Source organism: Oncorhynchus mykiss, chromosome 7 (assembly GCF_013265735.2).
Source record: "Oncorhynchus mykiss isolate Arlee chromosome 7, USDA_OmykA_1.1, whole genome shotgun sequence".
Lineage (NCBI taxonomy): Eukaryota > Metazoa > Chordata > Actinopteri > Salmoniformes > Salmonidae > Oncorhynchus > Oncorhynchus mykiss.
Window position 1 is genome coordinate 71,060,528 of NC_048571.1, and position 27,023 is coordinate 71,087,550.

The following is a 27,023-nucleotide window of genomic DNA, read 5'->3' on the forward strand; positions in this document are numbered from 1 at the left end:
TTATTCATCTCATATGTATACGTATATACTGTACTCTATATCATCTACTGCATCTTTATGTAATACATGTATCACTAGCCACTTTAACTATGCCACTTTGTTTACATACTCATCTCATATGTATATACTGTACTCAATACCATCTACTGTATCTTGCCTATGCCGCTCTGTACCATCACTCATTCATATATCTTTATGTACATATTCTTTACCCTCTTACACTTGTAAGGTAGTAGTTTTGGAATTGTTAGCTAGATTACTTGTTGGTTATTACTGCATTGTCGGAACTAGAAGCACAAGCATTTCGCTACACTCGCATTAACATCTGCTAACCATGTGTATGTGACAAATACAATTTGACTTGAGAGAACTGGTACCGATTAATCGGCTGATTTTAAAAATAAATAAAAACAAATTAAAAAAATGTATTTTTTGTAATAATGACAATTACAACAATACTGAATGAACACTTATTTTAACTTAATATAATACATCAATAAAATCAGTTTAGACTCAAATAAATAATTAAACCTGTTCAATTTGGTTTAAATAATGCAAAAACAAAGTGTTGGAGAAGAAAGTATGTGCCATGTAAAAACACCTAACGTTTCAGTTCCTTGCTCAGAACATGAGAACATGAAAGCTGGTGGTTCCTTTTAACATGAGTCTTCAATATTCCCAGGTAAGAAGTTATAGGTTGTAGTTATTATAGGAATTATAGGACTATTTTATATATATATATATATATATTTATTTATTTATTTTAATCTTTATTTAACTAGGCAAGTCGGTTAAGAACAAATTCTTATTTTCAATGACGGCCTAGGAATTTCCGATTGTTATGAAAACTTGAAATCGGTCCTAATTAATCGGCCGTTCCGATTAATCGGCCGACCTCTACAATCTAGAACTGTGTGCTGATCTATAATTTAAACTTCTATCCTAGAACTCAGTGTTCTGACATAAAACTCTGTTGACCTAGAACTTTGGGGATGGGGGGGGGGGGGGGGGGGGGTCTACATATTTTTATGTATGTAACGCTGTTGGTCGACCAAGATTATTTTTTTTGAGCAGTAGAGTGTGTGCGTTTTATTTTTAGGGCACACGAGACACCCGTCTTATTCACGCCCATCTCCGTGAACTAGTCCATTGCGGAGGCCGAGACTAATCGATTTCAGAGGCCGCAGAGATGGCACAGTCTAAGAAGAAGGGGAGTGTGGATGCACAATGCACGTCTCTCTCGATTGCGTACTCTCCAGCCAATTTACAGTGGTGTATAGTACATTTTTTAAATTTTTTTATTTTACCTTTATTTAACTAGACAAGTCCATTAAGAACAAATTCTTATTTTCAATGACAGCCTAGGAACAGTGGGTTAAACTGCCTTGTTCAAGGGCAGAACGACAGATTTGTACCTTGTCAGCTCGGGGATTCGAGGAAAATGGTCCAATTCACTCACTTATCAAGACAACATCCCTGGTCATCCCTACTGCCTCTGATCTGGCAGACTTACTAAACACAAATGCTTTGTTTGTAAATGATGTCTGAGTGTTGGAGTGGCTATACGTCAAATAAAAAAAGAAAGTACAATTGTGCTGTCTAGTTTGCTTGATGTAAGGAATTTGAAATTATTAATACTTTTACTTACATTTTAGAAATTCCATTTACTTTTGATACTTAACTTAATTTTAAGTATTTTTAAAACCAAGTACCTTTTGACTTTTACTCAAGTAGTATTTTACTGCGTGACTTTTACTTGAGTCATTTTCTATTAAGGTATCTTTTACTTTTACTCAAGTATGATAATTGAGTACTTTTTCCACCACTGCCAATTTGTGCACATTCGTTGTTCCATAACGTCATTGTGTGAATTGTTTGTTTGATTGTTAGTGTCTATCTATTACCCATTACATACACTACATGGCCAGAACTATGTGGACACGCCTTCAAATGAGTGGATTCGGTTATTTCAGCCACACTCGTATCTGACAAGTGTATAAAATCGTCAAGTCAGTTCATCAAATTGCTTCCCTGCTAGAGCTGCCCCTGACAACTGTAAGTGCTGTTATTGTGAAGTGGAAATGTCTAGGAGCAACAACGGCTCAGCTGTGAAGGGGTAGGCCTCACAGAACGGGACCGGCGAGTGCTGAAGCATGTAGCACGTAAAACATTGTCTGTCCTCGGGTGCAACACTCACTACGAGTTCCAAACTGCCTCAGGAAGCAACGTCAGCACAATAACTGTTTGCCGGGAGCTTCATGAAATGGGTTTCCATGGCCAAGCAGGCGCACACAAACCTAAGATCACCATGCACAATACCAAGCGTCAGCTGAAGTGGTGTAAAGCTTGCCGCTATTGGACTCTGGAGCAGTGGAAATGCATTCTTTGGAGTGATAAATGGCGTTTTACCATCTGGCAGTCTGACAGACGAATCTGGGTTTCAAAACAAACTTTATTTGTCACATGCGCCGAATATAACATGTCTAGATATTACTGTGAAATGCTTACTTACAAACCCTTAACCAACAGTGCAGTTCAAGAAAGAGAATAATAAACCAAATAAACCTCAAGTAAAAAATAACACAATAACGAGGCTATATACAGGGTGTACCGGTACGGAGTCAATGTGTGGGGGTACAGGTTAGTCGAGCTCTTTTAAACATGTAGGTAGGTGTGAAGTGACTATGCATAGATAATAAACAGTGAGTAGCAGCAGTGTACAATACAAATGGAGGGGGGGGGGGGGGGGTGTCAATATAAATAGTCCGGTGGCCATTTGATGAATTGTTCAGCGTTCTTATGGATTGGGGCTAGAAGTTGTTAAGGAGCCTTTTGGTCCTAGATTTGGCGCTCTGATACCGCTTGCCGTGCACTATCAGAAAAAACAGTATGACTTGGGTGACTAGAGTCTTTGACAATTTTTTGTGCTTTCCTCTGATACTGCCTAGTATATAGTTCCTGAATGGCAGGAAGCTTGGCCACAGTGATGTACTGGGCTGTACGCATTACCCTCTGTAGAGCCTTACGGTGAGATGCAGAGCAGTTACCAGTCCAGGCGGTGATGCAACCGGTCAGGATGCTCTTGCTGGTGCAGCTGTATACCTTTTTGAGGATCTGGGGACCCATGCTAACCCTTTTCAGTCTCCTGAGGGGGAAAAGGTGTTGTCGTACCCTCTTCACGACTATCTTGGTGTGTTTGGACCATGATGTTTTGTTGGTGATGTGGACACCAAGGAACTTGATACTCTCGACCCGCTCCACTACAGCCCGTCGATGTTAATGTGGGCCTGTTCGGCCCGGATTTTTCCTGTAGTCCACAATCTGCTCCTTTGTCTTGCTCACATTGAGGGAGAGGAGGTTGTTGTCCTGGCACCACACTGCCAGGTCTTTGACCTCCTCCGTATAGGCTGTCTCATCGTTGTCGGTAATCAGGCCTACCACTGTTGTGTCGTCAGCAAACGTAATGATGGTATTGGAGTCGTGTTTGGCCACGCAGTCGTGGGTGAAAAGGGGGAGTACAGGAGGGGACTAAGTACCTACCCCTGAGGGGCCCCAGTGTTGATGATCAGCATGGCAGATGTGTTTTTGCCTACTGTTACCACCTGGGGGCGGCCTGTCAGGAAGTCAAGGATCCAGTTGCAGAGGGATGTGTTTAGTTCCAGGGTCCTTAGCATAGTGATGAGCTTTGTGGGCACTATGGTGTTGAATGCTGAGCTGTAGTCAATGAACAGCATTCTCCCATAGGTGTTCCTTTTGTCCAGGTGGGGAAGGGCAGTGTGGAGTGCGATTGATATTGCGTCATCTGTGGATCTGTTGGGATGGTATGCGAATTGGCGTGGGTCTAGGGTGTCTGGGTGGATGCTGTTGATGTGAGTTATAACCAGCCTTTCAAAGCACTTCATGGCTACCGACGTGAGTGCTACAGGGGGTTAATCATTTAAGCAAGTTACCTTTGCTTCCTTGGGCACAGGGACTATGTTGGTCTGCTTGAAACATGTAGGTATTACAGACTTGGTCAGGGAGAGGTTGACAATGTCAGTGAAGACTGTTAGGGTTATTTTCCTTATTTCCTTATCAATCAGTTACTCATTGGTAAAATAAGCATTATGACAATATCTTTAATTAAATCATTCAAAAACCTTTATTAATACAATTGCAGACAGAAGTTGACAAAACAGGAACATAGCATGAATGTTGCTGAGTAAGTTCTGCATCAAACAAAAGGTCTCAAGTTGTTTTATTAAACTTAATTCCCGCCTTAGTGATGTCACTGACTACTCATGTCCTTTTTACTCCTGAGACCAAAACCCTGCATCCATAGCTATACAAACATAGAGTTTCAGTGTTTATCTAAAAGCTAGGCAATAAATGTCCCCTCCCCTAAGTTGATTTATTGTGGAATGTCTGAGTAGTCTCTTATCTTCCACACTCCCCTGCAGAGAGAAATTATTCGAATACAGCAAACATTTTGGTACAACCCTTTTCATGACCCCTAGGTGAACCCGACAAGACCCTTTCCAGTTGGTCCACGCATGCTTTGAGTACACTTCCTGGTAATCCATCTGGCCCCGCAGCTTTGTGAATGTTGACCTGAAAAGGCATTTAGCTCGTCTGGTAGGCTCGCGTCACTGGGCAGGCGGATGCTAGGAGGACGATACCCTCCCCAGTACATACTGCCAACTGTAAAGTTTGTTGGAGGAGGAATAATGGTCTGGGGCTGTTTTTCATCATTCGGGCTAGGCCCCTTAGTTCTGGTGAAGGCAAACCTTAACAGCATACAACAACATTCTAGATGATTCTGTACTTCCAACTTTGGGGCAACAGTTTGAGGAAGGCCCTTTCCTGTTTCAGCATGACAATGCCCTCGTTCAAAGCGAGGTCCATACAGAAATGGTTTGTTGAAATCAGTGTGGAAGAACTTGACTGTCCTGCTCAGAGCCCTGGCCCGCAGCAATGTTCCAACATCTAGTAGAAAGCCTTCCCGCAAGAGTGGAGGCTGTTATAGCAGCAAAGCGGGGACCAACTCCATATTAATGCTTGTGATTTTGGAATTAGATGTTCTATGAGCAGGTGTCCACATACAATCAATTGGTCGAACGAACAGAGGACTTTCGGTCATCCAAGATTTCTTTAGTCGGTGACAGCCCTAGTACCTTGTAAACAAATAGTCGGCAATTAGCCTTTAACTTAATTTGCAGGCCTAGATCTCATCCGACAAATGGCTTTTGAGAATGGTTAGCCCTGTGTCCTCGAGAGGCCCATTGACTTCTCCAGATACAGACACCCTTTGATATGGATCACTGCCTCTCTGTTTGTGTTTTACGAACGAGAGATCATTATCTCCAGTCCACTTACACACACACACACACACACACCGCCATTCATGTGTGCATACTCACTCACACACGCATGCACACCCTCACCAACTTACACACACCCTCAGTACATGGAGCAGTTCAATGTGTCCCGGTAAAGGCCTCTGGTGGTGTTAACGCTGAGCTGCTCTCCCTCAGAGCATTTACACCAACCACAGTCAGACCAAATAGCTACTGTACCAAGAGGACACTACTCTCACGGTTTTCTCCACCAGTGGCTCCCGAGACATCCTCCATGGTGTTCTATTAAAATCAATAGGAGACATTCTATGAGGTAGTGCAACAGAACTACAGTGCCTTGCGAAAGTATTTGGCCCCCTTGAACTTTGCAACCTTTTGCCACGTTTCAGGCTTCAAACATAAAGATATAAAACTGTATTTTTTTGTGAAGAATCAACAAGTGGGACACAATCATGAAGTGGAACGACATTTATTGGATATTTCAAACTTTTTTAACAAATCAAAAACTGAAAAATTGGGCGTGCAAAATTATTCGGCCCCTTTACTTTCAGTGCAGCAAACTCTCTCCAGAAGTTCAGTGAAGATCTCTGAATGATCCAATGTTGACCTAAATGACTAATGATGATAAATACAATCCACCTGTGTGTAAATCAAGTCTCCGTATAAATGCACCTGCACTGTGATAGTCTCAGAGGTCCGTTAAAAGCGCAGAGAGCATCATGAAGAACAAGGAACACACCAGGCAGGTCCGAGATACTGTTGTGAAGAAGTTTAAAGACGGATTTGGATACAAAAAGATTTCCCAAGCTTTTAACATCCCAAGGAGCACTGTGCAAGCGATAATATTGAAATGGAAGGAGTATCAGACCACTGCAAATCTACCAAGACCTGGCCGTCCCTCTAAACTTTCAGCTCATACAAGGAGAAGAGTGATCAGAAATGCAGCCAAGAGGCCCATGATCACTCTGGATGAACTGCAGAGATCTACAGCTGAGGTGGGAGACTCTGTCCAGAGGACAACAATCAGTCGTATATTGCACAAATCTGGCCTTTATGGAAGAGTGGCAAGAAGAAAGCCATTTCTTAAAGATATCCATAAAGTGTCGTTTAAAGTTTGCCACAAGCCACCTGGGAGACACACCAAACGTGGAAGAAGGTGCTCTGGTCAGATGAAACCAAAATTGAACTTTTTGGCAACAATGCAAAACGTTATGTTTGGCGTAAAAGCAACACAGCTGAACACACCATCCCCACTGTCAAACATGGTGGTGGCAGCATCATGGTTTGGGCCTGCTTTTCTTCAGCAGGGACAGGGAAGATGGTTAAAATTGATGGGAAGATGGATGGAGCCAAATACAGGACCACTCTGGAAGAAAACCTGATGTAGTCTGCAAAAGACCTGAGACTGGGACGGAGATTTGTCTTCCAACAAGACAATGATCCAAAACATAAAGCAAAATCTACAATGGAATGGTTCAAAAATAAACATATCCAGGTGTTAGAATGGCCAAGTCAAAGTCCAGACCTGAATCCAATCGAGAATCTGTGGAAAGAACTGAAAACTGCTGTTCACAAATGCTCTCCATCCAACCTCACTGAGCTCGAGCTGTTTTGCAAGGAGGAATGGGAAAAAATGTCAGACTCTCGATGTCCAAAACTGATAGACATACCCCAAGCGACTTACAGTTGTAATCGCAGCAAAAGGTGGCGCTACAAAGTATTAACTTAAGGGGGCTGAATAATTTTGCATGCCCAATTTTTCAGTTTTTGATTTGTTAAAAAAGTTTGAAATATCCAATAAATGTCGTTCCACTTCATGATTGTGTCGTACTTGTTGTTGATTCTTCACAAAAAAATACAGTTTTATATCTTTATGTTTGAAGCCTGAAATGTGGCAAAAGGTCGCAAAGTTCAAGGAGGCCGAATACTTTCGCAAGGCACTGTAGGTGGAGGTCTGGGAGTAATGGAATGAGAAACCTTGTTCTCTACAAGACCATGTAGACATACTGTCCTTTATTCTCCCGTATAGGATACTTCTCTGTTTCCTACAATCTGGTCATATTTGGCCTCCTCTCTCCAAGCTCTGCCAACCTAAATGTTCCAGTCTGGTCAGTCGAGCTGTGTGTGTTTGTCTTGGCAGGTGGGAGATGGCACCTTCTCAAAGGAACGAATGTGTTAGGCTGTGGTCTAGTACGGCGGTCAGGTCAGTTGAGGTCTCTGAAGTTTTTTTTCTTTTTCGTAAAAACATTGAGAATGAGTCAGACTACACTACACACTATTAGGGTTTCAAGTAAACAGTATCGCTACAGACAAGTAACATCTAGTGTTTCCCTCGAAACGACTACACTCTTGTCATTGCAACTATGCCACTGAAACGTATTAATAATACCACTCTTCTCAGGCGCTGGACAACAGGCAGTTTACGTACTGACGGTAAAAATACTGGAGATGGAAAACAACTCCATATCTACTCAGTGTTTGAGTTTGATAGTTTACCCCAAGGAGGCACATTAAGGTGGCAAAGCAGAGTTTACGTTATACAAATAGAAAAGCAAGTTCACTGAATTCCTTGTCATTGAAACCTAGTGTTGGACTAATACGGGTGCATCTACACCTGCATTGCTTGCTGTTTGTGGTTTTAGGCTAGGTTTCTGTACAGCACTTTGACATCAGCTGAGAAGAGCTTTATAAGAAGGGCTTTATAAATAGATTTGATTGATGCACACTATGGTGCTTTCTCAATTAATCTTTCTTAACATCTTCTCTCCTCGCCTCCTTCTCAGCCATATAGGAGAAGACTTAATGTCTTTCCCCACTGACCCTCTTCTCCAATGTTTTTTGAGAAGGAGGCAAGGAAATAAGATGCAAGGAATGGAGGAAAGATTAATTGGGAAAGAGGCTCTTAGAGAGAGGAAAGTGGTCAGGGATGAGGCATTGAGAACCCCCTCGACTGGTCTGTCAGTCTGTCCTCATTCTGGGGGAGTTACTTCTCCTCAGGTGCCTCGGCTCCACACAGCGGAGCTCAGACCCTCTTCCTTCTCTCTCTCGCTCTCTGTGTGGCTCTCCGCTGCCCGACCTGCCCTGCTGTGCTGGGTTTCCCATGTTTTCATCCTGGCCTAGCCTAGCAACGTAGCCCTGCCATCAGGTTAAGCCTAGAATTAAATGGATAGAATAGAACACCCGTAACATGGTCCTAAATTCTCAAGTGGAACATTGCATTGAAGTGGATTGTCCCTTCTACTCCATTCTGTTTCTATGGTGTGTAGCAGAGTGGATAGAACAGAAGGCACTTGGTTCCAAATTCTGAAATGGAACGTTGCCTTATAACGTAATGTCCCTCCTTGCTATTCTAGTTTTAAACAGGGTGTTGGAGAAATCCCCCTAGCAACAGAACGGATAGAACAGAACACATGGTTGGAATGGAATGCCACTTTAATCGGATTGTCCCTCTTAGCCGGTGTTATTCTATGGTGTCTCCTACCCCTGGCATTTCTAGCATAGCTCCTGGGCTCCACTGGGAGAACCCTTTGGCAGGCAGCGACAGAGATTACACCTCGGGTAGGGAGCAGGCTGGAACTCACCAGCACTGGGCAGATCCTTGACACATACACATTTACACAGTGGTTGAAAAAGTACTCAATTGTCATACCTGAGTAAAAGTTAAGATACTTTTACTTGAGTCATTTTCTATTAAGGTGAGTCACCCAGTAAAATACTAGATTAAAAGTCTTAAGTATTTTGTTTTAAATATACTTAAGTATCAAAAGTAGCCAGGGCCACACTGACATTATTTACAAGCAAAGCATTTGTGTTTAGTGAGTCCGCCAGATCAGAGGAAGTAGGGATGACCAGGGATGTTCTCTTGATAAGTGTGTGAATTAGAAAACATTTCTGTCCTGCTAAGCATCCAAAATGTAATGAGTACTTTTGGGTGTCAGGGAAAACGTATGGAGTAAAATAAAAAATATATTGAAATAAAAATATCAATAGTAAAGTACAGATACCCCCAAAAACCACTGAAATAGTACTTTAAGGTATTTTTACTTAAGTACTTTAATCACTGCACATATACATAACATTGTTGAGGGAGTGTTGGTAAATGTACATATAGCCCAGTGATACACGCAAAGCCATAAGTATACTGTCCAGACTGGTGGCACCAACATTAACTTTAAAAAGTTTAGTCTGACTCCAGTGTCATCCTTATCTCACTTCCATCTCTTTACAGTCACTCCAGTATTACAGAGAAATGCTTTCATATTACACACATTTCCATGTGGATTGCTAACTATATGAATAATTGAACTGTTCAGTAATCCCAAATATAATACAAGTACATTTATATGATGAGGAGATGTTCCTTGTCTGGTAATGTGATCAGGAGAAACTCCTGTCCCTAGGTAAAGTCAGTCAGGGATTCAGGGCCCAAGAATAACAGAACCTTCCCTTGTCTATCTTTCTCCAGATCTGTCTCAGACATCGTCTCCATCGCTGTCGGACCAACTCCTCCTGGGTCGAGAGGATGGGACGGGGGCCTTGATCAATGTGGAATGTCGTATCTGTGGAGACAAGGCCTCAGGGTTCCACTACGGAGTACACGCCTGTGAGGGTTGCAAGGTGAGAAAGCAGGGATTGAAGGGATGGGAAGATCCCAGGAGGTTCCCAGAATGTGTTACGTAAAATGTATTGGAGCAGCTCTTTGCATAATTTATAAACTGCAAAGTCTACTGCTCTTTTTACCTAATAAACCCTTCCTCACAGTCCCCCCGTCCCCCCCACTGACTCGGTTTCTCTCAGGGGTTTTTCCGGCGGACCATCCGTATGAAGCTGGACTATGAGCGCTGTGAGCGCAGCTGTAAGATCCAGAAGAAGAGCAGAAACAAGTGCCAGTACTGTCGCTTCCAGAAGTGCCTGCTGCTGGGCATGTCCCACGACGGTGAGACACAACCACCTTCCTCCTATTCTCACATGTTTACTGGAGAAAGTACCACATCAGTGAGTATCCCCAATTTATGGATGCAGACTAAAATAAGTTTTCCTGCTTGTTCCCAGCGATCCGGTATGGCCGTATGCCAGAGGCAGAGAAGAGGAAGCTAGTGGCGGGCCTCCTGGCGGGAGAGAAAGCCCCGACCACCAACCCTAATAGCTCGGATCTCAAATCCCTGGCCAAGCGGGTCAACAACGCCTATCTGAAGAACCTCAACATGACCAAGAAGAAGGCTCGCAGCATCCTCACCGGCAAGACCAGCTCCAGCCCAGTAGCGTATCCATATGTAAATGAAATATACTGAACAAAAATATAAACGCAACAATTTGAATGAGTTCCAGTTCATGGAAATCAGTCAATTGAAGTCAATTCATTAGGCCCTAATCTATGCATTTCACATGAGTGGGCCTCACATGAGTGGGCCAATCAGAATTGGTTTTTCCCCACAAAAGTCAGCATTGCTGATTGCAATCTCCCTCAAAACTGGAGACATTTGTGGCATTGTGTTGTGTGACAAAACTGCACATTTTAGAGTTGCCTTTTATTGTCCCCAGCACAAGGTGCACAGGTGTAATGATCATTCCATTTAATCTTCTTCCATTTAAGCTTCTTGATATGCCACACCTGTCAGGTGGCTGGATTATCTTGGAAAAGGAGAAATGCTCATTAACAGGGATGTAAACAAATTTGGGCACAACATTTGAGAGAAAGAAGCTTATTACATTTTATTTCAGCTCATGGAACATGGGACCAACACTTGCGTCTATATTTTTGTTCACTATACATATAATACTTTAACACCAGCTCCATACTCTTTCCATATGTAAATATTATACATTTTATATATTAACTTCAGTTCCAGCTTCATACAGTACAGACACATAATACTTTAACACCATCTGTAGCCCAGTACTGTGTATACATATTCTGCATGCTGACTATAAAACCTATGTTACCCTTAGACCAGCTCCGATTTTCATCTGTATTGACCTCTATAGAGTCGATGTCAGTATGCAGGAATTTAATTAGTATAACTTTAAAAATCTCCATCAAAATCTGTCAATTTAATCTAGAGAACTGTTTTTGCATGGGCTGCGTCTCAACCCACTGCATCCGCCTATGTCGCCTTCCGCATCTACGGTGAAAGGTGGCGAAGCTTGAGCTGTGTTTTTCAGACCATGAGACATCCCACAAATCTGTGTTCTCACAAAAATGTCTGTAGCGTCTGAACGCTCCCATGAACACGATGGTTGTTCTCCGTTTTGCTTTACGGCCCCCATAAGCCTTGCGGAATTGATCTGAAGTTGGTACATCCGATCTGCCAACTTCTGTCTGAACCGTTTGGGCTACACACTAATATGACCCCTCTGTGGAAAGGCAAGTGTCTCATGAACATGTTGGTTGTTTTGCTTTTGGATGCCTTACAAGACTAGTCTGAATGGAAAGATTCATGGAAGTACAGTGCCTTCAGAAAGTATTCAGACCACTTGACTTTTTCCACATTTTGTTACGTTACAGCCTTATTCTAAACCGGATTAAGTTGTTTCCCCCTCATCAATCTACACACAATACCCCATAATGGCATCACAATACCCCATAATGGCATCACAATACCCCATAATGGCAATGCAAAAACAGGTTTTTATACATTTTTGCAAATGTATAAAAAACTGATATCACATTCACATAAGTATTCAGACCCTTTGCTCAGTACTTTGTTGAAGTCCCTTTGACAGTGATTACAGCCTCAAGTCTTCTTGGGTATGACGCTAAAAGCTTGGCACACCTGTATTTGGGGAGTTTCTCCCATTCTTCTCTGTAGATCCTCTCAAGCGCCGTCATGTTGGATGGGGATCGTCGCTATTTTCAAGTCTTTTCAGAGATGTTCGATCGATCGGGTTCAAGTCTGGGCTCTGACTGGGCCACTCAAGGACATTCAGAGACTTGTCCTGAAGCCACTACTATCTTGTCTTGACTGTGTGCTTAGGGTCGTTGTCCTGTTGGAAGGTGAACCTTTGCCACAGTCTGAGGTCCTGAGTGCTCTGGAGCAGGTTTTCATCAAGGATCTCTGTACTTTGCTAGGTTCATCTTTCCCTCGATTCTGACTAGTCTCCCAGTCCCTGCCGCTGAAAAACATCCCCTCTTGGCATTCAGGCCAAAGAGTTCAGTCTTGGTTTCATAGTTTAGTGCCTAAAATAAGGAGTTATAAGAAAGATCAAGATTATTTTTTTTTTATCTTATATTTTTGAAGGGACTCTGTTTATTCATAAATTAAGCTGTTATTCAATGCATTTCTATGGGCTGATAGCAGTAAGGCCAAATTCAATGTTTCATCAAACAATAATACTTTTTTCAAAAATTATATCTGAAGTCATTTCCATGCACTTCAATTGTGTCCATGGCCTTTTTGATTCTGTAATTTCAATCAACACTAATTGAAGCAACAGGCATGTAGCCTATACTCTAGAATGGCAGTCTGAGGCACAGGAGCACCAAGGTGCACAGCTGCACTAAAACTTAACTTCTTCTCACACTGTCTAGCTCTCCAGTAGTGTTGGTTGTCTAGCAGCTGTGTATAAACTTGTGGTAAAAATCCTAGTTGTCTCAAGGCCTTATCACTGTTGTGTCTGAGACGGGAAGGACAGGGGAAGAGGCCAAAATGTCAGTGTCACCGTTGTATGCAAACACTGTTTCTTCCTAAACCAGGCACAGGCAGAATGCAATTTCCTGTGAAAAGTCTGTTACTGTTATTATACTTCTATTTCTTAACTAAATAACTTCTCTCTCCCTTTTCTCTCCCCTCTCTGCAGCCCTTTGTGATTCACGACATGGACTCCTTGTGCCAGGCTGAGAACGGGCTGGTGTGGAAACAGCTGATCAATGGCACGACCCCCAACAAGGAGATAGGGGTACACGTGTTCTACCGCTGCCAGTGCACCACGGTGGAGACGGTCAGGGAGCTCACTGAGTTTGCCAAGAGCATCCCCGGCTTCGTAGACCTCTTCCTGAACGACCAGGTATGTACAGCAACACTACATTCAATCAAATCGTTAATCAATAGTTTTGTTATCCAAGTTGGAAAGTTATTGTACAGCCAGGAATTGTGTATATATAGCAAGCTATGATATATTTAACCAATAAGGCCAGAGGTGATGTGGTATGTTGGCCATTATAAACCGGGTCATTTGGGTCCTGGAGGCTGATTGGCTGAAACAGCATTTCATCTCTGTGTGTATGCAAGACAATCAGGGTTTCTGTTAGGAAAATGTGGCGCCGGAGAATGTGACCGGAAAGATTTTAATTTACCGGCCATTTAAGAAATATACCGGACCAATATGCATTGGGTGCATACCCCATTAGGGTGTCCATGTTGCTCAGAATGACAGTCACATTTAGATTATGGTAATGCATCTTAATAGGACATGCAACTTATGTAATGTAGCAGCCAATCAAAAAAAAATTAACATTTGGTAAAATGCAATTCATGGGGAAAACACCATTCTAAACAGTGCACCTGATAGTGGTTGCATATGTGACAGACAAATATATCTGTTAGAAACTTAGGGGGAATCTAAAGATACAACAACTAGGATGGTTTGCTAATATGACTAGAATGCCAAAGTAGGCTAGAGAAGACGGACACATCGGATGCAATGGCGCACATCCTTATCGAATATTGAAGAGGTTAGAAGAACTGTCCACATGTTCTTTTCGTCAGCCAACAAGATGAGTAACGAAGAGCAAAAGCACCTCCTATGTCAATCTACTGTCCCCCGTAGTACAACAGTTGACCTATTCTATTGGTCAGCTTGTCGTTCTGTGTGAGAAATAAATATTCCAAACAGACTGGGTCAGTTGTGGGATGATGGAGCCCAAATGAATACAACCACTCACATAAAAAAATCAACTGTTTTAAAGCAATGCGGCTGATGCAACAGATCAGAAAGTTTAGCTTAAAATGTTCATCAACTATTAGGCTATTTCTTCACATTATAAGCGCAGCAATGCGCACACGGCAGTAGGCTATAAGCCCAAGTGTTCCAAAGAGCAATTAGCGGGAAAACACAGTTCTCCAAAGTGCACCGCAAATGTGAGCAGTTTCATATGACAGAGATGAAAATAGCCTTTAGAAATTTAGAGGCAAGATCAAAAGATGCAACAATTAGCATGGGTTGTTAATATGACTAGGATGAGAACATGAGAGAGATATTGGTTTCAATGGCAAATAAGGAAGTGCTTATAAAATAATCGTCTTAACATTCCTGTGGTTGGAACACGGTAAGACATGCCTCATAAAATGACTAAAAAACATCCAGGTTTTAAACAATTAAGTTTATGGTTACATAGTGTTGACAATCAGCTCAGATTGTAAGGCGGGTGATGTTGCTTTGCACAACAGGCACTGGTCTTTCTCTTCTATCTTAACGAACAGTGCCTTGAGTATGACAGAATCAATCCTTTAGACGATAATATTAATTATCTTACATTATATTTGTCAAACATGACTGGCATTTAACCTATATCTATGTAATTCAAGTTTGACTACATTTTCAGGCGCCTCCCTCCTAGTACAGGGGCCTATCACCTACACTTTGACATGTAGGCTTATTATGTATGTATTGGGCTCCCAAGTGGCCCAGTGGTCTAAAGCACTGCATCTCAGTGCAGTCCCTGGTTCGAATCCAGGCTGCATCATATCCGGCCGTGATTGGGAGTTCCATAGGGCTGCGCACAATTGGTCGGGTTTGGCCGGGGTAGGCCGTCATTGTAAATAGGACCTTGGCCTTGCCCCAAATGGCCTTGCCCAATCAGCTTTCAGGACCCAAACTACTATAATTTAACATGTAGCACGTGTATACAGTGCATTCCCAAAGTATTGACTTTTTCCACATTCTGTTATCTTACAGCCTTCACCTAAAATGCTTTTCCTCCCATCAATCTTCACCCAATACTGCATCATGACAAAGCAAAAACGTTTTTTTAGTTGTTTTTTTGATAATATATCAAAAATAAAAAATAAACTGATATCACAATTACATAAGTATTCAGACCCTTTGTTATGAGACTTGAAAATGTATACATGTTCTAAAAACCTGTTTTCGCTTTGTCATTATGGGGTATTGTGTGTAGATCGATGAGAAATGTTTTATAAATCAATTTTAGAATCAGGCTCTAATGCAACAGAATGTGGAAAAAGTCAAGGGGTCTAAATACTTTCCAAATGCATTGTACATACTTGACATAAGCAACGAGTTGAGATATCAGGCGATGATAATCAGGCTGCTGTTCTCCCTCCCCCCACCAGGTGACGCTGCTGAAGTACGGCGTGCACGAGGCCATCTTTGCCATGCTGCCCTCGCTCATGAACAAGGACGGGTTGCTGGTGGCCAACGGGAAGGGCTTTGTGACCCGGGAGTTCCTGCGCAGCCTGCGGCGCCCCTTCAGCGAGATCATGGAGCCCAAGTTTGAGTTTGCGGTTAAGTTCAACGCCCTGGAGCTGGATGACAGTGACCTGGCCCTGTTCGTGGCCGCCATCATCCTCTGTGGAGGTATGTGCCTTTTCTATACTGGTGCTACCTGGAAAACTCATTACTGTTCTACCACAATACACTGTCCTAATAACCCTAACCCCTATACTATCATCAGAAGACTAAAATATAAGTTTGTTTTCTACCAGTTGACAGATACTTACCTCCCTCTCCCCATTCCTTTTCTCGCCCCTCTCCTCTTCCCATCCTTTCCCTCTCTCTCCTCCTGTCAGACCGTCCGGGGCTGATAAACATCAAGCAGGTGGAGGAGATTCAGGACAGCATCCTGCAGGCCCTGGACCAGCACCTGCTGGCCAACCACACTGACTCAAAGTACCTTTTCCCTAAGCTGCTCAACAAGATGGCTGACCTGCGCCAGCTGGTAACTGAGAACGCCATGCTGGTCCAGAAGATCAAGAAGACCGAGTCAGAGACCTCGCTTCACCCGCTGCTGCAGGAGATCTACAAGGACATGTACTGACTGGACTGGTTTAGCTTCCTAGTACAGCAGCAGTGTTCACTCACTCCTGGGATTGGGAGTCACAGGGAGTGCATGTTTTTGTTCCAGCCCATCATTAACACACTATTCACCTCATCAGCCAATCAACCACGACCTTGATCAGTTGAATCATGTGTGTCAGTGTTTATTCTGACTTCTCAATAAAAGAATAAAGGAAAACGCTGGCTGGTGGGAGTTATAACTATGTATATGTAGCTGCACACTCTTGTTCAGATGCAATTGATTGATTATAAATCACCGTAGTTTGGGAGGCAAGTTGCCTTCATCAGGCTCTCTAGACTGTACGAATGACATGTACTGACCTGGAATGGAGCAAGAGACTGATGGGAGACATACAGAGTAACATACACCCTACCACATATTAAACATGTTTGGGTGCCTGAAATAGAAGGTGATTTGCGCTGTTTCAAGTGGATGCTGTTGTATTGCAGGCCTTTAACTGTGGTTGGACAGGACTGATGCAGTTGAAGGGCTTGTAGTGTCCTGCTCTGAACGTGGTGAAGGTGCAGTGTCGAGGTATTCATTTCCAGGAGAATACCAAACAGCTCAACAACCAACGCCAGAACAAAACCAAGAGTCCTCTTTTCCCCCTAAATGTTACAAGGATGATCAGCGTTGCTCTTTTTATACAACATATTTTTGTATTCTCTCTCGATGCGCAGTGTTTTTTACAACGGTCAACACATTCTTAACCCTGCGGTTCAGGGTCATTACCAGACTTTGTTCTGCCAAACTTCCTGAGAAGTCATGATGCTGATATTCAGAAAAATGCTGGTTCTGCTTGCCTGTACAAATGAGGGTTGTCGGCAACCATAGTTGTCCCTTGACCGTCCGTCCCTATCATCCTAAGGCCATAACACTGGGATAAGCTATCACCAAACCCCCCTTAGCTCTCCTTTCCACATGTGTATAAATTCACACCCCTCAACCTCCCACTGATCTAATCATAGAACGGTTTGGATTTGTTTGATAACTCAGTCCCGGGTTCGAAGAACCTCCCTTCTGTGCTAGTGAACAAAATCCATCGTCACACCCCCAGAGAATGTGTGATAGTAGGAGCTGTGATTTTTGTGTATGCCTTTTATATATGAATCTCCTCCATTTGAGGTCCACCCCCAGCCCTTCTCCTGTTAGACCAGGAAGCACACAGTCCAGTCAGTCTCACTTTTCAATGGACACATACATTTATAGATTCTTACAACATCCTAACCTCAATACCTTTTATGTTTTCTTTTGTGTACAACTGATGGGTCTAAAACCATGGGATGATGCTGTGTTGTCATACTGTGAAGGTGAACCTGATCACAGTGTCTGTATAAGACGTTTTGAATGCCTGATTTTACTTCTGTTTACTTAATTATGTATAATTGAAGTATGGTATGTATATATTCTTTTTCAGCCAGGTGGTGTTCTGTTAACTGCACACAGTCGACAAGCCAAACTCTAACAGTACTTTTCTCATATTATGAGCTTCCCACTTTCTTTCTTTTCCTCTCTTCTTATTCTTCCGCTAAGTATGGTGCTATGGATTTGGCCAGCTATCGCTCCCCCACGCAGTCTAACTTCAGTTCCGGGAATGACCCGTTCATAATACTTAGAGAAAAATGGATCTTTCTCCCTTGGTTCTTTCACTTCTTCACTGATCTACAAAGGCCAGGTCAAATGATATAGATTGTACCCATCTACATCATGATCAATTGAAGGGAGTAAGTGAGCATTTTAAGAGTTGAAATACATTGCAACGGTCAAAAAATTACTTCTAGAAAATTACTTCTAGACAAACCATCAGAATTCAGAGATGCATGGCAGCAGGGGGACCAATCTAAATTGCCATGAGAGGAAAAAGGTTTATTCTCATTCTTTTAGGTCAGCCAATTTATGGTAACTGATGAAATGCTGCACTTCCTACTGTGCATAGCAATTATGTAAATGATATGCAAAACCATGTATGTTTCTGTTTTTATTATTTTCTATATTGTGACGTTAAAATTGCTAAAAAAGTTTATTCTAGCACGAGTAAGGGGAGGACATGATATATGTGACTCCTTGCCTATACAGTAGAGAGGTTATAGATATCTCTTGAATAAGCGCTTTATTTCTGCTCACAGGGAGTTGATAAAGCACAAATGAGTGATCTGATGCTCACCTAACTGCAGAAACCGTTGAGACAATGATAATAATAAAGTGACAGTGTTGAACCACCTGTTCTGGTTAGAGTGCTGTATCCACTTGGAGTCAGTGTACCCTGGGGCGGGTGGGGGGGTTCTTTCTCTCCCTGTACTCATCTTTCTTTAATTCTCTTACCTTCTTCCTTTCTCTCAGTATGAATCATTTTATTTTCCTGCTTTTTTCCCCTGGTGCCACTAGAAATGTCATTGTCACGGACCGCCTGTGGTTAGTTATAATTACACATTTGATGTGTTCATAAACTTCTAGGGATTTTTAAAAAACGTTTCAGTTACTGACTAGAACAAGTTACTATGAAATGTCAGCAAGGTAGTACTGCTGCATGAGAAAAAAGCTAAATTGTGTACATTTTCTTTGAAAAATTGTCAGTTGTTTTGTCTAATGATTTTATTTCTGCATACATATGTATGAGCACAACAGCACAGGTCTGAAATATTCTACGGTCTACCACAGCAATACTGTGCATTTCCCCCTATTTAACATTGTATAAACACATGGTGTTAAACGTCTGAGGGAAAGTATAGGATTTCTACCTTTGGTATAGAACTTCCTATAAAGGATTGATTAAAAAACATTGGTTAATACTTTTGATGTCTTCTGCTTTCTTCTTACTTGTTCGACTACATGTGATGTTCTCGTTTTCAATTATTGGACAAAATCTCATATGTTAAATGTTTGACACATGTTTATATTGTAATGTCAAGGAACATCAACCAAAAAAAGTGTCTCTGGTCAAAAGTAGTGCACTTTATAAGTTCTAGTGCATGTGTGAGAGCAAGATAAATACAACCAATCCTCTACAACGGGATGGGTCAGGTTTGTGTGTATCGACTGTCACGTGTTGGACAGCCTGGCGGACCCCTGGCTTCCTTCCTGAGACAGCGTTTCCTTTGAGGAGACCTCGCTGACCCTCCAGCCGTTGTTTTTCACGGACAGGCTGGACTCCGGCTGCGGTATCCAGCCTACACACAGATCAGTTCAATCAAACTTGAACTTGAATGGAGCCCACTGAGGGGGGGGAGTCTGGGTGGACCACTACATAGTGTCCCTCTTCCTGTGAACCCTAACCTGACATCAGACTGCTATAGCCCCCCACTGCATTTGCATGGGAATAGGAATATGAGACTGTAAAAGTTAGTGCGTAAGCACTTAGTTTACAGGCATTGTGACAATTTTTGGGTGTTATGATTGATGATAGACATGGCTTATGTGTTAACACAAGTCTCTCATCAATCCGCTTGTCGCTGTAGCCTAAGGGCATCAGTCTTACCTGTGTAGCGTCCCCTATTCTCTACTTTGTCTTATAAATGGACATTGGATTTTATAGAAGATCACATGGGCAAGGCAGGTCACAGTTCAGTAATAAATATCTCACTGTGCCTCCAATGCCACATTATGACTAAATACTTTATTTGTTCTTTTATAGGTCTTATGTATAGTATTTTCACATGCTTTAGCTAGCATATTGTTATTGCAAGTGATATACATGTCTAAATCCATATATTCATTTCATAAAATAGGTTAGAGACGAGAAGAAAAACTACAAATATGGCCGTCCCGGGAATCGCAGAATTTACGCCACGGAAATACGTCTATAACTTGCGACGGACTCCACCTGCTTCCTTCTTTTCAATGCTCTGTCGCGTGAGAGCAGTACCGTCAATATGAGGTGAGAGGAAATCGCAAGTAAAAAACAAACAACAAGTCAGACATGTTATATTGTTGTCAGTGATCAGTTTAAGACTTACTAACTCCGCAGTATAACCGTGTTCACTTTGAACCTCATGAGCAGTGTTTGGAGTGTAGTTACAGTAGCTAGCTTTTGCCATAGTGCGACTAGCTTGAATGCTAACACTACGGACAAATCCACATCCATCTAACATGAAATCGTAATCGTTTATGTTCCGAACTGAATTAAGTAGTGTCGTACATGACTGGACATGGCTAATGTTGTAATCGTTGTGATTTGTACATTTTACTGGCTTTTATAAGTACTCTAGTCTACCGGTTTGTCGACTACTATCGAGAATCTGCTATGGTGTCAAGTCAGTTCAATGGGATGTGGGGGCGCTAATATTGATGAATTAGTCATTTGGCTAAACATTTATGCATAATTATGTACACTGACATTGGCATTCTGACTCCATGACATTTTGTGTTTAATTACAGCAAGGTATCCAGGGATATGCTTTATGAGGTGGTCAAGGAGGTCCAGGCGGGATCTCTTGCCAAGCCACGCAAGTAAGACCCTTTCTCTAGTGTACCATTAGCAACTTTTGCACGTTGGTGTGGCCATTTTAATAAAATAATACATGTTATGTCACAATCCCTAATTTCGGGTAAGTCTCAGTGATGATCTTGATTGGTTTGCTTTGTCTTCCTAAAGGTTCACAGAGTCTGTAGAGCTCCAGATCAGCTTGAAGAATTATGATCCCCAGAAGGACAAGCGTTTCTCTGGCACAGTCAGGTTTGGCCTCTTTCCTGTATCACCCATCCTTCTGCCTGTCTGCCCCGTTTAGTCCTGAATGTGAACGGGCCTGGTTCGGCCCCTTGATCTGGACATTAAAAGCTCACTGGCTCAAACCCAGTCCTCTTTATGCACACTCAAGATCCACACTTATCTAGTAATGTACAATCTCTCAGACACACTCTTGCAGCATGTCTTATACACATTCACTAACTCATACAGAAACTAAATTCCAATAGCAGGGCTGTTGTGGGACAGATGGTGCAGAAGTGTTCTGGGTAGTCTGTCTGAACCTCGCCATGGGGGAGGGAACCAGCGGGTGGACCCCTACCCTGGGTCTTAAAACATGAGAGGATGCAAGGGGGGGTTTTGTGCCCAACCTCGAGCCGACCATTTTAGGTAATGGTGTTGCTGGTCTGTGGTTCTGGTAAGACTACAGAGTACTCTTTGTCGTCCCTCTGGGTTTGGATTTCGTCCATTTTGGGGAGTCAATGGATGGCAATGTTGAAGGGTGGAAGTGACTTGTCTAGTCAGGAAGTACACAAGCTAGTGGTGTAACGTTAAGGATTTTGGTTTGGGGAAGGATTGGGTAAAGTTAGGTTTAGCCTTTCACTGCAGTTGACTAAATCAGGGTCAAAGTGATTTTTGGTTGTCTTAAACAAATCCACATTGACATAAGTATACACCTCATATATGTTTTATGGGCATAAAAAGACACGTACCATGTCAGATATATTTAATGTATTACATTTTGATTTTGCGTCCCAGTATTACACTTTATATACATCACAGAGACTGAAATATAATAACGGTTTGATGTAGAAACACCGGATTCTTGTCTTTTTTAAAAATGTCTAGTAATGTTAAATTCTAGCATGGCCATATGGTGAAGTCCCCCCCCCCGTTATGTGGTTTGAGCTTTACTGGTGTGCCATATGGTTGTCAACTGTTCTGAATTTCCCCTATAGACTGAAGACCACCCCCAGGCCCAAGTTCTCTGTGTGCATCCTGGGAGACCAGCAGCATTGTGACGAGGCCAAGGCTGCAGAGCTGCCCCACATGGACATTGAGGCCCTCAAGAAACTCAACAAGAACAAGAAAATGGTCAAGAAACTGGGTGAGTGGTGCTTCAAGTAATTTCCAGATAGTCCATCTTATGATCTGTCTAGGTCTTGCTACTGTTTATCCGCATTTAAATTAGTCTTACATTTTCCCTGTCCTGAAGTGCTGGGTCCATCTCTGGTCTTGATAGTTTTGTTCTTGACTCTAATCTCTGCCGAACAGCCAAGAAGTATGATGCCTTCCTGGCCTCTGAATCGCTGATCAAGCAGATCCCTCGTATCCTGGGGCCTGGGCTCAACAAGGCTGGCAAATTCCCCTCCCTGCTCACCCACAACGAGAACCTCAACATCAAGGTTGATGAGGTCAAATCCACCATCAAGTTCCAGATGAAGAAGGTATGAATCGGTCTGGTGACAGATATGTAGTTCCAGATGAAGAAGGTATGAATCGGTCTGGTGACAGATATGTAGTTCCAGATGAAGAAGGTATGAATCGGTCTGGTGACAGATATGTAGTTCCAGATGAAGAAGGTATGAATCGGTCTGGTGACAGATATGTAGTTCCAGATGAAGAAGGTATGAATCGGTCTGGTGACAGATATGTAGTTCCAGATGAAGAAGGTATGAATCGGTCTGGTGACAGATATGTAGTTCCAGATGAAGAAGGTATGAATCGGTCTGGTGACAGATATGTAGTTCCAGGTGAAGAAGGTATGAATCGGTCTGGTGACAGATATGTAGTTCCAGGTGAAGAAGGTATGAATCGGTCTGGTGACAGATATGTAGTTCCAGATGAAGAAGGTATGAATCGGTCTGGTGACAGATATGTAGTTCCAGATGAAGAAGGTATGAATCGGTCTGGTGACAGATATGTAGTTCCAGATGAAGAAGGTATGAATCGGTCTGGTGGCAGATATGTAGTTCCAGATGAAGACGGTATGAATCGGTCTGGTGACAGATATGTAGTTCCAGATGAAGAAGGTATGAATCGGTCTGGTGACAGATATGTAGTTCCAGATGAAGAAGGTATGAATCGGTCTGGTGACAGATATGTAGTTCCAGATGAAGAAAGTATGAATCGGTCTGGTGACAGATATGTAGTTCCAGATGAAGAAGGTATGAATCGGTCTGGTGACAGATATGTAGTTCCAGATGAAGAAGGTATGAATCGGTCTGGTGACAGATATGTAGTTCCAGATGAAGAAGGTATGAATCGGTCTGGTGACAGATATGTAGTTCCAGATGAAGAAAGTATGAATCGGTCTGGTGACAGATATGTAGTTCCAGATGAAGAAGGTATGAATCGGTCTGGTGACAGATATGTAGTTCCAGATGAAGAAGGTATGAATCGGTCTGGTGACAGATATGTAGTTCCAGATGAAGAAGGTATGAATCGGTCTGGTGACAGATATGTAGTTCCAGATGAAGAAGGTATGAATCGGTCTGGTGACAGATATGTAGTTCCAGATGAAGAAGGTATGAATCGGTCTGGTGACAGATATGTAGTTCCAGATGAAGAAGGTATGAATCGGTCTGGTGACAGATATGTAGTTCCAGATGAAGAAGGTATGAATCGGTCTGGTGACAGATATGTAGTTCCAGGTGAAGAAGGTATGAATCGGTCTGGTGACAGATATGTAGTTCCAGATGAAGAAGGTATGAATCGGTCTGGTGACAGATATGTAGTTCCAGATGAAGAAGGTATGAATCGGTCTGGTGACAGATATGTAGTTCCAGATGAAGAAGGTATGAATCGGTCTGGTGACAGATATGTAGTTCCAGATGAAGAAGGTATGAATCGGTCTGGTGACAGATATGTAGTTCCAGATGAAGAAGGTATGAATCGGTCTGGTGACAGATATGTAGTTCCAGATGAAGAAGGTATGAATCGGTCTGGTGACAGATATGTAGTTCCAGATGAAGAAGGTATGAATCGGTCTGGTGACAGATATGTAGTTCCAGGTGAAGAAGGTATGAATCGGTCTGGTGACAGATATGTAGTTCCAGGTGAAGAAGGTATGAATCGGTCTGGTGACAGATATGTAGTTCCAGATGAAGAAGGTATGAATCGGTCTGGTGACAGATATGTAGTTCCAGATGAAGAAGGTATGAATCGGTCTGGTGACAGATATGTAGTTCCAGATGAAGAAGGTATGAATCGGTCTGGTGGCAGATATGTAGTTCCAGATGAAGACGGTATGAATCGGTCTGGTGACAGATATGTAGTTCCAGATGAAGAAGGTATGAATCGGTCTGGTGACAGATATGTAGTTCCAGATGAAGAAGGTATGAATCGGTCTGGTGACAGATATGTAGTTTTATTGCAGATGTTACATAATGGATACATGCAGTCTGTAGGATCAATGCATTTATGTATCCGCCTGTTCATTTACATTTTACCATTTAGCAGACACTCTTAACCTTAAGTGCTCCTGTAAGTCACTCTGGATAAGTGCCTTGCTGAAGGGCACATCGACAGATTGTTTATCTATTCGACTCGCGGATTCAAAACAGCGACCTTTCGGTTACTGGCCCAATGCTCTTAACTGCTAGGCTACCTGCCAGTGTAACATGACCCAATCTCCTCGCCACTCTATTTCAGGTGCTGTGTCTGGCAGTGGCTGTGGGTCACGTGAAGATGTCTGAGGAGGAGCTGGTCTACAACATCCACTTGGCAGTTAACTTCCTGGTGTCTCTGCTGAAGAAGAACTGGCAGAATGTCCGTGCCCTCTACGTCAAAAGCACCATGGGAAAGCCCCAGCGCCTCTACTAGAGGATCAAACTGCTTTTACTACCAATAAAAGGACATAAAACCATCTCCTCGCTTTGTGGGTATTCTTGTTGTCCCAGACTACTTTGTGTAGTGCTGGTCATCCTCTGAGGGATCAGAGACATTTGATATTAAAAACTAAATATTTACCAGCCTGTTTTTGGAAGCAGCACAATGTCTGCAGATTGCATGCATTTATATTAAATGTCAGACAGATTACATTGTTAAAGGGGGCAAATTCGCTCAATCGAGACATGGTACAGATTCACAGAAATAATGCATACAAGAGTCAATCTGCCCCAGTTTCTACAGAAGCTAGTAAGTGAAATTGGTGGGAGTGGCCAACATGACGCGGTTGGAGGGGGATAGCAATTTATTGGTCACATGGACAAATCTAATGCAGACCTATATTCATTTTCCCTAAAAGTGATATTTGGTTTGAAGTCTGCATGGCTGACCATTTCATTTGGTCAGTTCTTGGTTGCCATTCTGCTTCAGATGGACTTAGTGGGCCCTCAAAATGAACAGGTGTTGAGGCTGAGCAGACCATGAAGAAATGGTCCATGTAGTCAGAGCAAAAATGTGTACCACTTAAAATGCATGCACAATCACTTACAATGTAAGCAAAGTCCCCTGATGTTCCTGCCGGTTTGCCTCTCAATAACAGCACAGGAGGTTGCTGTGACAATACGATTATCTTGTCTTTTCCTCTACTCTGATACTGGAGAGCATAGAGCCGAGTCACAGTAAGAACTATCCTTCAATGCATTTGGTAAGTATTTAGACACCTTCCCTTTATCTACATTTTGTTACATTACAGCCTTACTCTAAAATTGACTAAATAAAAATTGTCCTCAATCTACACACAATACCCCATAATGACCAAGCAAAAACTTTTTTTTAGATTTGTTTTAAAACGTATTCAAAATAAACACCTTAACATAAGTATTCAGACCCTTTACTTTGAGACTCAACACTGAGCACTGGGGCATCCTGTTTCCATTGATCATCCTTGATGTTTCTACAACTTGATTGGAGTCCACCTGTGGTAAATTCAATTGATTGAACATGGTTTGGAAAGGCACACCTGTCTATATAAGGTCCCACAGTTGACAGTGCATGCCAGAGCAAAAACCAAGCCATGAGGTCGGAGGAATTGTCCGTAGAGCTCCGAGACAGGATTGGGTAGAGGAACAGACCTGGGAAAGGGTACCAAACAAATTCTGCAGCATTGAAGATCGCCAAGAACACAGTGGCCTCCATCATTCTTAAATGTAAGAAGTTTGGAACCACCAAGACTCTTACTAGAGCTGGCCGCCTGGCCAAACAAGCAATCGGGGGAGAAGGGCCTTGGTCAGGGAGGTGATGGTCACTGACAGCGCTCCAGAGTTCCTCTGTGGAGAAGGGAGAATGTTCCAGAAGGACAACCGTCACTGCAGCACTTCACCAATTAGGACTTTATGGCAGAGTGGCCAGATGGAAGACACTCCTCAGTAAAAGGCACATGACAGCCCGCTTGGAGTTTGCCAGAAGGCATCTAAAGGACTCTCAGACCATGAGAAACAAGTGTCTCTTGTCTGATGAAACCAGGATTTAACTCTGGCCTGAATGCCAAGCTTTAATTCTGGAGGAAACCAGGCATCGCTTATCACCTGGCCAATACCATCCCTACGGTGAAGCATGGTGGTGTCAGCATCATGCTGAGGGGATGTTTTTCAACGTCAGGGACTGGGAGATTAGTCAGGGTCGAGGGAAAGATGAACGGAGCAATGTACAGAGGGATCCTTGATGAAAACTTGCTCCAGAGGGCTCAGGACCTCAGACTGGGGCAAAGTTTCACCTTCCAACAAGACAACGACCCTAAGCACACAGCCAAGACAACGCAGGAGTGGCTTCGGGACAAGTCTCTGAATGTCCCTGAGGGGACCAGCCAGAGCCCGGACTTGAACCCGATCAAACATCTCTGGAGAGACCTGAAAATAGCTGTGCCTCGACGATGAATACATAAATGTGATATTTCAGGGAGGGCGGGGTTTATACATTTGCTAACATTTCTAAACCTGTTTTTGCTTTGTCATTGATGAGGGGGGGAACTATTAAACAATTTTAGAATGAGGCTGTAATGTAACATTTGGAAACAAAATCAGGGGGTCTGAATACTTTCTGT

At 42.7% G+C, this 27,023-nt stretch overlaps 2 protein-coding genes across 5 annotated transcripts in view; both read left to right on the forward strand.

Moving 5' to 3' along the window:
- Positions 1-19,142, forward strand: part of pparb (peroxisome proliferator-activated receptor beta) — a 44,389-nt gene extending 25,247 nt beyond the window's left edge. Inside the window, exons 3-8 of one of the 2 annotated variants that reach the window (XM_021608229.2) lie at positions 9,802-9,953; positions 10,134-10,272; positions 10,389-10,609; positions 13,134-13,340; positions 15,629-15,872; positions 16,085-19,142. In XM_021608229.2, coding sequence (XP_021463904.2) covers positions 9,802-9,953; positions 10,134-10,272; positions 10,389-10,609; positions 13,134-13,340; positions 15,629-15,872; positions 16,085-16,332 — 1,211 coding nt within the window. In that variant the 3' untranslated portion in view covers positions 16,333-19,142. 2 annotated transcript variants of the gene reach the window in all.
- A 996-nt stretch (positions 19,143-20,138) lies between these two features.
- LOC110528390 (60S ribosomal protein L10a) lies at positions 20,139-24,904 on the forward strand. Of its 3 annotated transcripts, XM_021610421.2 has the most exons (6): positions 20,139-20,227; positions 20,728-20,799; positions 20,945-21,025; positions 21,994-22,142; positions 22,310-22,482; positions 24,689-24,904. In XM_021610421.2, the coding sequence occupies exons 1-6, from the start codon at positions 20,223-20,225 to the stop codon at positions 24,857-24,859; spliced, it is 651 nt and encodes a 216-aa protein (XP_021466096.1). In that variant the 5' UTR covers positions 20,139-20,222; the 3' UTR covers positions 24,860-24,904. The 3 variants fall into 3 exon arrangements, with proteins under 3 accessions (XP_021466096.1, XP_036839875.1, XP_036839877.1); XM_036983980.1 differs by lacking the exons at positions 20,139-20,227; positions 20,728-20,799; positions 20,945-21,025; positions 21,994-22,142; positions 22,310-22,482 and adding an exon at positions 22,489-24,372 and having other exon boundaries at positions 24,689-24,899; XM_036983982.1 differs by lacking the exons at positions 20,139-20,227; positions 20,728-20,799; positions 20,945-21,025; positions 21,994-22,142; positions 22,310-22,482 and adding an exon at positions 22,489-24,327 and having other exon boundaries at positions 24,689-24,899.
- The last annotated feature ends 2,119 nt before the right edge of the window (positions 24,905-27,023 follow it).